This window comes from Mobula birostris, chromosome 1, assembly GCF_030028105.1.
Source record: "Mobula birostris isolate sMobBir1 chromosome 1, sMobBir1.hap1, whole genome shotgun sequence".
Classification (NCBI taxonomy): Eukaryota; Metazoa; Chordata; class Chondrichthyes; order Myliobatiformes; family Myliobatidae; genus Mobula; species Mobula birostris.
In genome coordinates, this window is record NC_092370.1 from 220,313,653 (window position 1) to 220,328,431 (window position 14,779).

Here is a 14,779-nt window from a genome sequence, read left to right on the forward strand (position 1 = left end):
GGTACCTGACCAAGTTCTAAAGATCTGTCACTGATCAACTGGCTAGAATTGATCTGTATCTCCCTTAATCACAGGATTCTGCAGAGAGTGGTGCGGACAGCCCAGCGCATCTGTAGTTATGAACTTCCCATGGTTCAGGACATTTACAAAGACAGGTGTGTAAAAAGGGCCTGAAGGATTATTGAGGACCCGAGTCACCCCAACCACAATCTATTCCAGCCGCTACCATCTGAGAAACGGTACCACAGTATAAAAGCCAGGACCAACAGGCTCCGGGACAGCTTCTTCCACCAGGCCATCAGACTGATTAACTCATTCTGATTTGAGTGTATTTCTATGTTTCATTGGCTGTTCTATTTATTATAAATTATTATAACTTACTATGGTTGCACAAGACAGAGAAGTAACATAAAGATTTTTACTCCTCGTGTATGTAAAGGACGTAAGAAATAAAGTCAATTCAAATTCAAATTCAAATTCAAAATTCCTTGTACAATTGGATCCTTGGTTTTCTCCCTTGCAGACCCAAGTCAGTTTGGATTGGCAACAACATTTCCTCCACTATCTCCATCAGCACAGGTACCTAGAACCCGTTCGACTCACTTTACACTTACGAATGTGTGGCTAAACATAGCTCAAATGCCATATTTTGCTTTGCTGACAATACCACTGTTGTTGACAATACCACTGTTGTTGACTGAATCAAAGATGGTGATGAATCAGCATAAAGGAGGGATATTGAAAATCTGACTGAGTGATGCCACAACAATAATCTCTCACTGTATGCCAGCAAGACCAATGAATTGATTATTGACTTCAGGAAGAGGAAAGCGGAGGTCTATGAGTCAGTTCTCACCAGGGGATCTGAGGTATAGACAGTCAGCAACTCTCAATTCCTTGGTGTTATCATTTCAGAGGGTCTGTCCTGGGCCAACCACACAAGTGCAATTTTAAAGAAAACATGGCAGCACTTCTACTTCCTTAGAAGCTTGCAAAATTCGGTATGACATCTAAAACGTTGACCAACTTCTCCCCAAATGTGCAGTGAAGCATATATTGACAGGTTACATCATAGCTTGGTATGGAAACACTGAGGGTCTTGAAAGGAAAATCCTATGAAAAGTCGTGGATATGGTTTTGTCCGTCACAGGAGAACCCATCCCTATCATTGAACATATCTGCACTGAGCATTGTCACAGGAAAGCTGCATCCATCATCAAGGACCCCCAATACCCAGGTCATGCTCTCTTCTTGCTGCTGCCATCAGGAAGAAGATGCAGAAGCCTCAGGACCCACACCACCAGGTTCAAGAATAGTTATTACTCTTCAACCATCAGACTCTTCAATCAAAGGAGGCAACTTTACTCAACTTCACTCCCCCCACCACTGAACTATTCTCACAGCCTAGGGACTCACTATCAAAGGCTCTTCATCTCGTGTTCTCAATATTTATTTATTTATTTATTTTTGTAATTGCACTGTTTGTTGTCTTTTGCACATTAATTGTTCGTCCACGCTGCTGGGTATGGTCTTTCATTGATTTTATTATGTTCCTTGGATCTACGAATATGCCCACAAGAAAATACCTCTCAGGGTTGGATATGGTGACATATATCTACTTTGATATTAAATTTACTTTGAACTTTGAACTTGGAGTTAGCAGTAAAGAAGGCAAATGCAACGATAGCATTCAGTATGAGAGAACCAGAACATAAAAGCAAGGATGCACTTCTGAAGCTTTACAAGGAGTTTGTTAGACTGCATTTGGAATGTTGTAAGGAATTTTGGCCCTCGTTTCTAAAGAAAGATAAACTGGCTCTGGAGAGGAACCAGTGGAAGGCTGGATTCATTCAGAGTATTTGATGTCTCTGCTTGTACTTTATGGAGCTCAGAAGGTTGAGCGGGGTTCTCATTGAAACCTACTGAAAGGCCTGGATGGAACAGATGTGGAGAGGATGTGTCCATTGGTACAGGATAAAGGGACTTTCATTTAAAATTAACAATTTCTTCAGTCAGTGGGTGGTGAATCTGTGGAATTTGTTGCCGAAGTGGAAGTATTTGAGGCGAATTTGATATGTTCTTGATTGGTAAAAGGGTTTAAGGGTAACAGGAAGAAGGCAGGAGAATGGAGTTGACAAAATATTATCCATGATATGTGGAGCAGAGTCTATCAGCTGAATGCCCTAAATCTTTTTCTATATCCTGTAGTCTTAATATATGGGATTCAACATAACTAGTTAACAGCATTCTTAAAATTCACAGAACGGTAAGCAATTGACTTCTGTTTTCAATAATGTTGCTCTGTACTGATTTAGTTAGAAAAGAGAGTTTCAGTCACCAGTTTCGATCTAGGAAAAAGGTTAAAGCTTTCTGTTTCTTTGGTAAAAATCAGAAAAAGGAAGATATGCATTAAGGTAACTTTCCAAGAGAAGACTGGACCGCAGAATCCTGGAATTGTTCTCAGCTGCCATCAGGAGCAAGTGTGACTCGTGGTGTTCTTCTAATTAGCCTGATAAATTTGAAAAGAGTGGATTTTTTTACAATAATTAATAGAAAAATTATATAGCATTTACAGTAATAGCATCATCAAGCATATAATTAAAATATTAAGATTACTATAATTCATTAACTGCTACTTATGTATTAATCTTTCAGTCCTCAAGAAATGAATTATGGCTAAGCCTCTGCCGCAATGAATAATTTTACTGCATAGTGAACACCAATCCACACCAAAGTGCACTGTCTGACAAAGCAACTGTATGGCAGTATAATGTGAACATTGAAGAGAAGATTTTGAAACTGTTAGTATTTTGAGTGTAAGAAAGTGGTCCTGCGTGCTTGAGAAATCAGTTTCGCCTTCTTTTAGTGCACAGGAAAGCAGAATGAGAGATGAAGGGTAGAATTTTGCTTCTATTTGCCGTGCTCTGCTGAGTCCATTTCTGGACTGCTGTGTGCATGTTTGGCCTCCCTGCTTAAGGAAACGTGTAGCTTGGATATTGAAGGGTTGCAGTGAGGGCCGGCTGGTGGCACGATGACATCAGCGTCGGACTCCGGAACGAAGGTTCCCGGGTTCGAACCCAGTCGGAGCCGCTCCCAAGTACGCTTTCCATCCTTGCCGGGTTGAGTGTTGAGATCGCAACTCGACCTCGTAAAATAAAGGGAAAAATACTGCGAAATGTCTGTGTGGGGAGTGCTGCACCACACAGTCTCTCTCTCTCGCTCTGCGTCTTGTAAAGGCATGAAAAAAAAGACACAGTCCTGCCAACATCGCACACGCATGCACGCACGTATGCGCAGACACACATGCACAGACATGCATGCACACACACACGTGAAAAAGAAAGAAAACACTGAGGGATTGCAGTGAAGGTTCAACAGATTGATTCCCAGGTTAGCAGATTTATCATACTTGGAGAGATTAAGACTAGGCCTATACTCTTAAAATTAGAAGAATAAGGGGTGATCTCACTGAAGTAGGTGTTGATCTTTCCCTGGTATGAGGTACTTAGAACCAAGTTTCCCAGATGCAAAATGAGTTAACCACTTAGCACAAAAATACCTCTTTAGAAGTTACTTCCCTAAAGAGCTGTGAAGGCTTATCTGTTGTGTATATTCAAGGCAAGTCTTGAAAGATTTATAAATCTTAAGGGAATCAAGATATATGCAGTTTACTCCATCTGCCAGAAAAAGCAGTATCTCCCAGTAGCCACCCATTTCAATTCTACTTCTGAATCCCAATCTGACATGACAGTCCATGGCCTCCTCTACTTCCGCAAAGAGGCCACAACCAGGCTGTAGGAGCAACACCTTATACCTGATGGCATGAATATCAATTTCTCAAACTTCCAGTAATTGCCAGTCCCACTCCTTCACTGTCCCCCCAATTCCTGTTTCCTGCTCTCTCTTTATCTCCTTTATCTCTTTACCTGCTCATCACCTCCTCTGGTGCTCCTCCCCTTTCCCATTCTCCTGTGGTCTTCTACCATCTCCTATCAGATTCCCCCTTTATCTCTGTTATGTTACTTCTGTTTAAACATACCATGGGTTAACAGTAAAGAATCATATTCTGGAAGAATTAGAGAACTTTTATTTACAGTAATAAACAAACACATCTTAAACCAGCCATGTGCTGGAACATTCTGGCAATCCGGCGCATTCTCAGTGCTCTGTCCAATCGTGTACTGGAACATCATTGCACATGATATCACCACATCTTCCTTTCCTTAAAAAAATAATTAACAACGTTAATCAAAGCAAATACATAATTCAACAAGTCTCTATCAGTCTCCCTGTGGGTTTACGAACATGAGTAGACCTTCTAAGTGGTACACACAGATCTTGTGTTTCCTTGTTATTATTTACATGTTTTGTCTCGTCTGCATCAGTTAACTGAATCTCTGAAGAATCACATCTTCCTTTCCTTAAAAAAAAACAGATAATAACATTAACCAATAAACAAATCTATATCAGCTAACTGAAACTCTAAAGATTGCTCTTCGCTCTCTGAGCCATGACTCTTCTTGTGATTCTTCGTTTTCTTCTTCTTTTCTGCTTTAAGCTTTTCTTTGTGTATCTCAACTAAACTTTTTGGTATACTCTCACATACCTCCTGGATAGAATCTGGAATTTCAGGTAAACAGTTCATGCTATCTTCCTCAGCAATCTGCTTCCCTGCTTCTGTTTGAACTGTATCTTTCCTAACTCCTTCCACTTCCATTTGTAATGAAATACAAATCTTCTTTTCTTCGTCTAATTCATTCATTAACTGTGTCATCTCTTTTTCATGCTGCGACTTCATCATTTCAATACAACTTCTCAATTCCTTCACTTGTGCTTTCACTTCTTCTTTATACTGTGCCCACTGTGAGTGTTCTTGCTCTAGCCGGTGATTAGACTGAATCTCATATTCTCTCAGTGTCTCTTACATTATCGCTTGCATTGAAGCAACCTCCTCCTCCCAATGCTTTTTCATATCATCAATTGCCTCCTGTTTGGTCGTCTCAGACACTGCATCTACTGCTTTTATATTCTCCACGTCAGCATTTTCATAAAGCGCATCGATATAAAATTCCTCACGGTCATCTTCAATCACTGCATTTACTTGTTTCATTTCATTTTCCTTCTTTCTACTTCTACAACAGCGTGAAAAATGATTAATCTTATCCAGTTGTAGCAAATATTGCCATATGCGAAACACTGATTTAGGCGATGTTCCCACACACAGCGATCACATGACTTTTTTCTTTCAAACGCTGTCTTACTCCCTGTTGGTTTTGTCGACGTATTATTATATATCTTGATATATTTACACTTTTTTACGGCATTTACATTGCAGTTTTCGACAAAAAGCTCTTCGGCCTGCGACATTACGGTCTCAGAAGCTTTGCAGAGCGCGAAAACTTCTTCGAAATTTAAATCTTGCTCACGCAAAAGCCTTTCTCTCAGTGCATTATTTCGAATGCCACAAACTAGTCTATCTTTAATAAGAGAGTCTGTGAGCAATCCAAATTTACACATGCTACTACGCTTTCTTAACTCAGTCGCATACTGATCGATTGTTTCAGTAGCTCTCTGCGCACGTGTGAAGTACTTAAATCGCTCATATGTTAAATTACGCTAAGGTATACAAAATACTTCAGATCTGTCCTTTATCAACTTCAAATTGAAATTATCTCCATCTTCAAAGACAAAATTGTTATATACCTCTACTGCGTCATTCCCAATTACATGGAGCAGGATTGCAGCGTTAGTTTTGTCCACTTTTCTATCAGCTCCGATTGCCAATAAATATATTTCAAACTGTTGCTTGAATATCCTCCAATTCTCAGCTACGTTGCCAGTCAGCTGAAGTTTTGGTGGGGGTTGTAAACCTTCCATTTTACTGTTCACAGTTCGAACTTTTATCTTCTCTTTCTTTCAATTATCCTCGATTCTTGATTCTCGATTCTCCCCTATTATTCTTCCAGAACCACTTCTGACACCATGTTATGTTACTTCTGTTTAAATGTACTGTGGGTTAACAGTAAAGAATCATATTCTGGAAGAATTAGAGAACTTTTATTTACAGTAATAAACAAACACGTCTTAACCCAGCCACGTGCTGAACATTCTGGCAATCGCACATGCTCAGTGCTCTGTCCAATCATGTACTGGCACATTATTGCATTTGATGTCACCACAATCTCTTTCTCCAATCACTTCCCAGCTCTTTACTTCACCCCTCTCCCTCTCCCAGTTCCACCTATCACCTACCACCTTGTACTCTTCCTCCCCTCCCCTCACCTTCCTACTCTGACTTCTCATTTTCCTTTCCAGTCCTGATGAAGGGTCTCAGCCTGAAATGTCGACTGTATTTTTTCCATAGACACTGCCCGGCTGCTGAGTTCCTCCAGCATTTTGTGTGTGTTGCTTGGATTGACAGCATCTGCAGATTTTCTTGTGTTTATGTGTGTTTTGCATATGGAGCTTGATAATTGGTTTATTATTGTCATATGTACTGAGGTTCAGTGAAAAATTGTTTTACATGCCATCCATAACAGTTCATTTCACTATATTAGTACATCAAGGTAGTACAGGGAAAAATGAATAGCATAACACAGGATACTGTGATACAGTTAAATGAAAGTGCAATGCAAGCCTGGCATGATGAGATCGATTGTGAGGTAAAGAATTAATCTTTGTCAGTCTTATAACAGGAGGATTGAAGTTGTCCTTGTGCCTAGTGTTATATTCTTTAAGGCAGTGGTCCCAACCTTTTTTGCACCGTGGACCAGTTGAATATTGACAATATTCAATATTCCCGCAAATGGCAGGAGGAGAGATAGCAGCGCACTGCACGTGGGCAGCCCTCCGGTGAAAATGATATTGTATCTGTTAAATAGGGGCCGTGGACAATTCTGATTTGATGGAGACAGACGTGAAAGCACAGAGGAACATCTGGAGAAATTTCTGAAACGCAAGTTCACTGCTGTTGTTACTGCATGATCGAGAATCTTCTGGAGGGAAGGCCTCAAAAACCCCAGCTTTGCCTGCTGTTGGCAACCGAGATTGAGGTTGAATCGTTTGGATAGAGATGGTGCTCGGTGTTGGAGAGCTGATCGGAGGCTCAAAGTTTTCGGACCACTCAGAGTCGGACTGTGATCGGGCATGGCAGGGAGAGTTTTTCTTCCTTCTCTCGTCTGCGTGAGATGTGGGAAATTTGAGAGACTTTGAACTTTTTACTGTGCTCATGGACTGTTCTTCATCAAGTTATGGTATTGTTGCACTGTTGTAACTATATGTCATAATTATGTGGTTTTGTTAGTTTTTTCTGTCTTGGTTTGTCCTGTGTTTTGTGATATCACACCGGAGGAAATATTGCATCATTTCTTAATGCATGCATTACTAAATGACAATAAAAGAGGACTGCGTGTCTTCATAATCTAAATCTAAAAAAATAATCTAAATATTCTTATGGACCAGGCGACCTGGGGGGGGTGGGTGTGGGTAGTGTTCAAGTAGGGTTAAGCTCACCTCAACATGTCTTTTACAGTTAGGGTTGCCAACTTTCTCACTCCCACACTCCCAAATAAGGAACAAAAGTAGCAGTGGAATACAGGACTTGTGTTTACCCCGAGAAAGACTATCATGGCCATGAAGCCTTGCGCGGGCACCTGTGTGCGCATGCGTGATGTGCGCATGCGTGTACGTGCCGATTTTTTTCCACAAATCAGTTTTGGCTTAATCTTCCCGATTACACTGTACATACATTATTTCTACCTTATATAGGCTGTGTATTTATCATATCATTCCTGCTTTTACTATATGTTAGTGTTATTTATTTTCGGTTTTATGTGTTACTTGGTGTGATTTGTTAGGTTATTTTTTGGGTCTGGGAACGCTCAAAAATTTTCCCATATAAATTAATGGTAATTGCTTCTTCGCTTTACACCATTTCGGCACAAAAGGTTTCATAGGAACGCTCTACCTTAGTGGGGGAAATACAGGACAAGGGCGATCCCATGTGGGACAAACCAATTTAGCCCAATATACGGGATGTCCCAGCAAATACAGGACAGTTGAAAACCCTGTGTTCAAGTTCAACAATACATGACAGGGAATGAGGAAAGGTGCAGCTGACTCATATCGTTTCCTCGCGGCCCGGTAGCACATGCTTTGCGGCCTGGTGGTTGGGGACCGCTGCTTTAAGGCATTTGTATCTTCCATCCAATGAGAAAGAGAAGAGAGAAAGGAAAGTGTCACTGAGGACAACAATTAAGCAAGATCTTCCCAAGTGGTGTAGTTGTAATGAGGGCCTGAGTATCCTAGTCCTGACCGTGATCCCTGTGTTTTGTTTTACTCACTCTCTTGGATCCCCACAAAAGATGAGTGAAATTGGACAGAGCAGTTGAAAGATGCAGTCTGATGTCATGTTGTGCACTGGGACAGGACTTGTATGTTGTTCTCATCAGGAGCTGTGACAGATTTCCCAGCTAGTGTCTTGTTGCCATGCTGATCTGGGAAGTGAGTGAATGCTCACAGAACTCTCTCCACGACAATTACAGTACAATGGCAGGAGGGCTGCCATATGGGTGAGGACAGAGAAGGGGTGACATCAGCCGTTCCCATGAAGGGTCTTGACCGGAAATGTCATCTGCCCATTCCCCTCCACAGTTGATGCCTGGCTTGCTGAGATCCTCCAACAGTATTATGTTTACCTCAACGTTCCAAGTACGTTAGCAACCTACCAACATTTGACATTTTGCGGTCCTGCCTAATCCCAAGACAATGCAAGGTGCAGGCTGGTCAGAGGGACGGTGTCTGCGATTTGTAGTTTAAGAGATGATCTGAGCAGCCTCAGAATAAAATGATGATCCTTTAAAACTGAAATGAGGAGGAATTTCTTCAGCTGGAGGTGGGTGAACTTAAGGAATTTGTTGCCATAGAAGGCAGTGGTTGTCAAGTCATTGGGTATATTTAAACCAGAGATTGATAAGTCCTTGACTGGTAAAATGGTTAAGAGCTATGTAGAGGAGGGAGAATGGGATTGGAAAGAAAATCAGCCATGATTGAATGGCAAAAAAAGACTCAATTGGCCAAATGGTCTCATTCTGCTCCAGTGTCTTATGTTGTTCTGAACAGAAAAGCTGCAATCAGTGAAGGGAGAACACACAAATTATTTTGCGTAATACTGACCGTTGAACACTGTGGGTGGCAAATGCTGTGTCCAAGACATTGACGTGACAGTGCAGTCTCTTTGACTGCCATTTCATTTCTGAAACCTATGTAGTGTTCTCTTATTTTCTTCTTTAAACAATGAACGTCACAGATTGCAGGCAAACACTGCAGTTACTGCTGTAAGTGAACCACACCTCTCTGGCATCTTATTCCATCTATCCACCAGCCTCTGTGTGAAAAACGTGCCTCACAAATCCCCGTAATCTCTGCAATTTTAAAATCCTCTGCAAGGTTACTCTTCAGCTTCAGGTGCTCCAGATGAAGTAGTCCCATCCTATATATTCTCTCTTAGTAACCAAGTCGTCCAGTCAAGGCAACATTTCTGTGATGTCTGGGAAATCATGAACTGGGGCAATATCTCATTGGGTAAAATTGGCTTCCATAAAATGTGTAGGTACACCAACAGGCCCAATTTCTGTGCTATCATGTACCAAGTTCTCAGTAACTTTACTATCAAAGTACGTTTGTACATATACTTATGCCACCCTGTACAACTTTGGAATTAATTTCTTGCCGACATTTACAGGAAAACAGAAATGCAATAGAATTTTATGAAAAACTCTACATAAACAGACAAAGACTAACAAACAACCAATGTGCAAAAGACAAGTTCAAGTTTAACTGTCATTCAACCATAACATAGCCAAACAAAACAGTGTTCCGCTGGGGACAAGGTACAAAACACAATGACAACAATCACTCACAGCTCACAGCACATATAGTTACAATAGCAGAAAATATACAGTCACAAAACAAAATAGCCCAAAGGAGTGACGTGGCGTGAAGATTGATGGCACATGGAATGTTGCCCTGGAGCCATGTTTCTGCAGGAACAAGCACACAGCAGTTCCTCATCACGTGCTAGTGCAGCCGCAAAGCAAACACAATTCAGCTTGTCTTTCACTGAGCAAACACTGGAGAACAGCACGGTTGGGAAGGGCCAGCACGCCCACTGCTCCTCTGCTCTCTCCCATATCGCCTTGGGCAGCACCACAACCGAGGCCGTACGGCTCCCCCAGCCATCAGCTTCGCCAGCGAACCAGACGTGCAGTATTCTGCATTACTAATGTCCAACAGAGTCTTGCGGTCACAAGAAAACTGTCCAAGACAATCATTTGCGCCATCTTATGGACCGTATACCACCTCCACACACTGCCTTCAATGCCTTCTTCCCTGAGTGGTTATGGCAGGCAATGACACAGTATGGAACGAGTCCAGCTCCACTGCTATCTAATAACCCATTAGTGTAGTAGACTTGCAGTATTTGGCATTCTTAACACCCGGCAATGCCTTGCTATTGTAAGAAAGACATAAAGTATGAACAATTACGCTAATGGTTGGAGCCGAAGTGGCCACTGCAACCAAACCCCCTGCCTTCTTATGAGAATGATCCTATGACTGTGAAAGTAAAACTAATATTGAGAACACAAGTGGTAAAGAGTGCCTGAATGTGAAGCTATAGGTTGTAGAATCAGTTCAGAGTAATTAGAAATGAAGTTACCTTCGCCGGTTCAGGAGTCTGATAGTTGTAGGATAATAATTGTGCAAGCAACACTTTTCACTGTATCTTTCAAAGTATATGTGATAAATAAATCTGATTCTGAATTTGCTATCTGAAGTTGGTGGTGTAGGACCTAAGGCTTTGGGGTTCTGATTTTCACACTGTACTGCCTATCGCTACTCCTTTGAATCTCTGCAGTCCTTCTGGCGAAGGTGCTGATGACACCACAATTGCAGGCCGTATCTCGGGTAATGATGAGTTTGAGTACAGAGAGGAAGTTAAGAACCTGGTGGCATGGTGTGAAGACAATAACCTATCCCTCAACATCAGCAAGACAAAGGAATTGGTTGATAACTTCAGAAGGAGTAGCGGACCGCACGACCCAATTTACATCGGTGGTGCGCAAGTGGAACAGGTCAAAAGCTTTAAGTTCCTCGGGGTCAATATCACAAATGACCTGACTTGGACCAACCAAGCAGAGTCTACTGCCAAGAAGGCCCACCAGCGCCTTTACTTCCTGAGAAAACTAAAGAAATTTGGCCTGTCCCCTAAAACCCTCACTAATTTTTGTAGATGCACCGTAGAAAGCATTCTTCTAGGCTGCATCACAACCTGGTATGGAAGTTGTCCTGTCCAAGACTAGGAAAAGCTGCAGAAGATCATGAACACGGCGCAGCACATCACACAAATCAATCTTCCGTCCTTGGACTCACTTTATACCGCACGCTGTCGGAGCAGTGCTGCCAGGATAATCAAGGACACGACCCACCCAGCCAACACACTTTTCATCCTTCTTCCCTCTGGGAGAAGGCTCAGGAGCTTGAAGACTCGTACGGCCAGATTTGGGAACAGCTTCTCTCCAACTGTGATAAGACTGCTGAACGGATCCTGACCTGGATCTGGGCCATACCCTCCAAATATCCAGACCTGCCTCTCGGTTTTTTTTCACTACCCTACTTTCCATTTTTCTATTTTCTATTTATGATTTATAATTTAAATTTTTAATATTTACTATCAATTTGTAATCCAGGGAGCGGGAAGCGCAGAATCAAATATCGCTGTGATGATTGTACGTTCTAGTATCAATTGTTTGGTGACAATAAAGTATAAAGTACTGCACTATTGAGTACGGAGTTTAGTTATTCCCCTCTCCATCTTTCTCAGCACTTGGTGGCAAGTTTGGGAGAAATTTTGATAAAGTCCTCCCAGCAGGTTGGGTACCTGCTATTTGGGAAGAAGAATAGTATTTGATAAGAACAAAGAACAAGAGAACACAATGATGAAGTGAGACATGGAAACACGGGAGTTTAGGCACTTCTTGTTCTTTGTGTTCTTGCATTTCTCTGAATGTTTGAAGGCTCACGTCATATTGGTATTGGTATGTTGACTGGAAGTGCCAGAGGCACTGAATACAGCTGAGGTAACTTCAGGGGAAAAGAATGAAAAGTTCTCATGAGAAATTCCCTATTCTTCAGTAACTTTACTTTCTGTCTTTTTCAGATTGTATATCTGACTCAGTGGTCTGTGTTCAGGGATTCGTTGTACTATACTTTGTCAGTCATTCTGCTTATTGTGGTAAGTGAAAATCTTTGTTCGACTTACTGCGAAATTTTATTTTCCAAAACATAAATGCATGAGGTATCACTAATTCCTAACGACTCTGTCTTATATATCAAGTGTGCCTTATCAGTAGTGGTGATCTACAAACTTTGTACATCATGGTCCAGGTCTAATTAATGATATCACTGAGATACTGATATGTATAATTCAACGTCAAACTAGTACTTCTACATGAAGTCAGGAGATTGCCTACCATCAGAGGTAACTGAGAAAGGGACTGCAGGCCATGTATGCAGGTGTACATTTTGATTTTATCTCTTACTTAGACTGGGTTCAATACATTTATCATACTGATGTTTTATGTAAGTGTTCCTTCTTATTGTGATTCTTATAAATCACGTCACCAGTAAAAGAATCACCAGCAGTAAGTCCTCTTCAACCTTAAGTTCCCTGGGATCTGCTCTTGGTCCTTGGTTTTCCCACATATACTCAGTTTCTCTTTATTAGGTACAGGAGTGGAACCCAGTGTGGTCTTCTGCTGCTGTAGTCCCTCCACTTCAAGGCTCAACGTGTTGCGTATTCATAGTTGTTCTTCTGCACACCACTGTTGTAGCACATGGTTATTTGTGTTCCTGTCAGCTTGAACCAGACTGGCCATTCTCCTCTGACCTCTCTTTTTCACCATCAGAACTGCTGTTCATTGGATGTTTGTTTTTGTTTGTCTTTTGCACCATTCTATGTAAACTCCAGAGACTACTGTGCATGAAAATCCCAGGAGATTATCGGTTTCTGAGATACTCAAACCACCCCATCTGGCACAAATAATCATCAAAGTCACTGAGATCACACTTCTTCCCCATTCTGCTATTTGGATGAACAGTAACTGAACCTCCTGACCATGCCTTTATGCTTTGAGTTGCTGCCACATGATTGGCAGATATAAAGTTTTTGCAGTAACGTGGCTACTCTACATTTGTAATAATTCTTTACAAAATACAGCACAGATGTTTGACCCTTCCTGACCTCACCAGCTCTCAGAGTAATCTCCTTATTGTCATCCCCCCAATTACGTCTCTCCAATTTATTTTACTGTTCTGAACATCTCCTAATTTAATCTCTAGACCACTGATGACACCTATGTCCCTGCTTTCAGTTCCTCTATTTCTCTTTTTTCCCTCTGAAACATTCCTCTAAATTTACCCATGTTACCAATGTTTTTGTTTTTCCTTCAATGGCTCAGTGTCAATTGTTTGATAACATTCTCATGCACTGGTTTGGGACACTTTGATGCTGTGAAATCAATATTTCTTTTGTTATTTGCCTTGACCTGCCTGAAATTCACATAATAGAGTTGACAGCGTCTAAATACATAAAGCATGCCACTTCCACTAATATTACGCTGCAGTTTATTAAGTGCTATTTGTAATTAGCTTGACAAATCTGCCCAATGAGAGAGATGTTACTGCCAACTGGAAGTCCTCACAACATCCTTGCTGGCCTTCATGTGCTCAGTCATGACATTCCTTGGACCTCTCCATCCTGTTTAGAACTCAGTTATAAACCTTTGTGCATATACTCAGTGGCCACTTTCATTTGGTACGCCAGTACCAGTACACCTGCTCGTTAATGCTAAAATCTAATCAGCCAATCATGTGGCAGCAACTCAATACAGAGTCATGCAGTCATGGTACAGAGGTTGGTCAGACAAAACATCAGAATGTGGCTGAAATATGATGTAAGTGACTTTGATCGGTGGTGCCAGACAGGGTGGTTTGAGTAACTCAGAAATTGCTGACCTCCTGGGATTTTCATGCACAACAGTCGCTAGAGTTTACAAAGGATGGTGCAAGAAACAAAATTCACCCAGTAAACAACGTGTCTGTGGGCAAAAGTGCCTTGTTAATGAGAGAGGTCAGAAGAGAATGGCCAAACTGGTTCAAGCTGACAGAAAGGCAACATTAAGACCAGGACCATCAATTTCCGGGACAGCTCCTTTCACCAGGCCATCAGATTTATCAATACACACTGATCTGATTGCGTATCTGACTGTACATACAGGTATACAAAACAATTATGTATACAGTCTTAGTGTTTGGCCAATGTCCTCCCACATTTCCTTTCTTTATTGCTTGTGCATTGCGACGGAACAAAACATAAAGATTTTTACTCCCTTGGATGTAAGAAATAAAATAAATAATAATAATAATAAAGTAACCTGAAATAACCACACATTACAACAGTGGTGTGCGAAAGAGCATCTTTGAATACACAACACATTGAAACTTGAAGTAAATAGGCTACTTGCAGAAGACCAGGAACATACACTCAGTTGCCACTTTATTAGGTACAGGAGGTAAAGTGGCCACCGAGTGTTTATTGTAGTTTCAGTAGTGGTTGAGTTACAGAGAAGCACACCCAAGGTTCATTCATGTTTCTGTGACTGAGTCTGTAGATCATCCAAAGATCAAGATGTCCTGGAGAATTAAAGGTTAATATCTGACA

The 14,779-nt window shown here is 41.3% G+C and overlaps 1 protein-coding gene across 1 annotated transcript in view; it reads left to right on the forward strand.

Moving 5' to 3' along the window:
- The window catches only part of slc24a4b (solute carrier family 24 member 4b), a 348,425-nt gene that overhangs the window by 259,894 nt on the left and 73,752 nt on the right, over positions 1–14,779 (forward strand). The window contains 1 exon segment of the mRNA XM_072251318.1: positions 12,218–12,292. Within this exon segment, the coding sequence (XP_072107419.1) occupies positions 12,218–12,292 (75 nt within the window).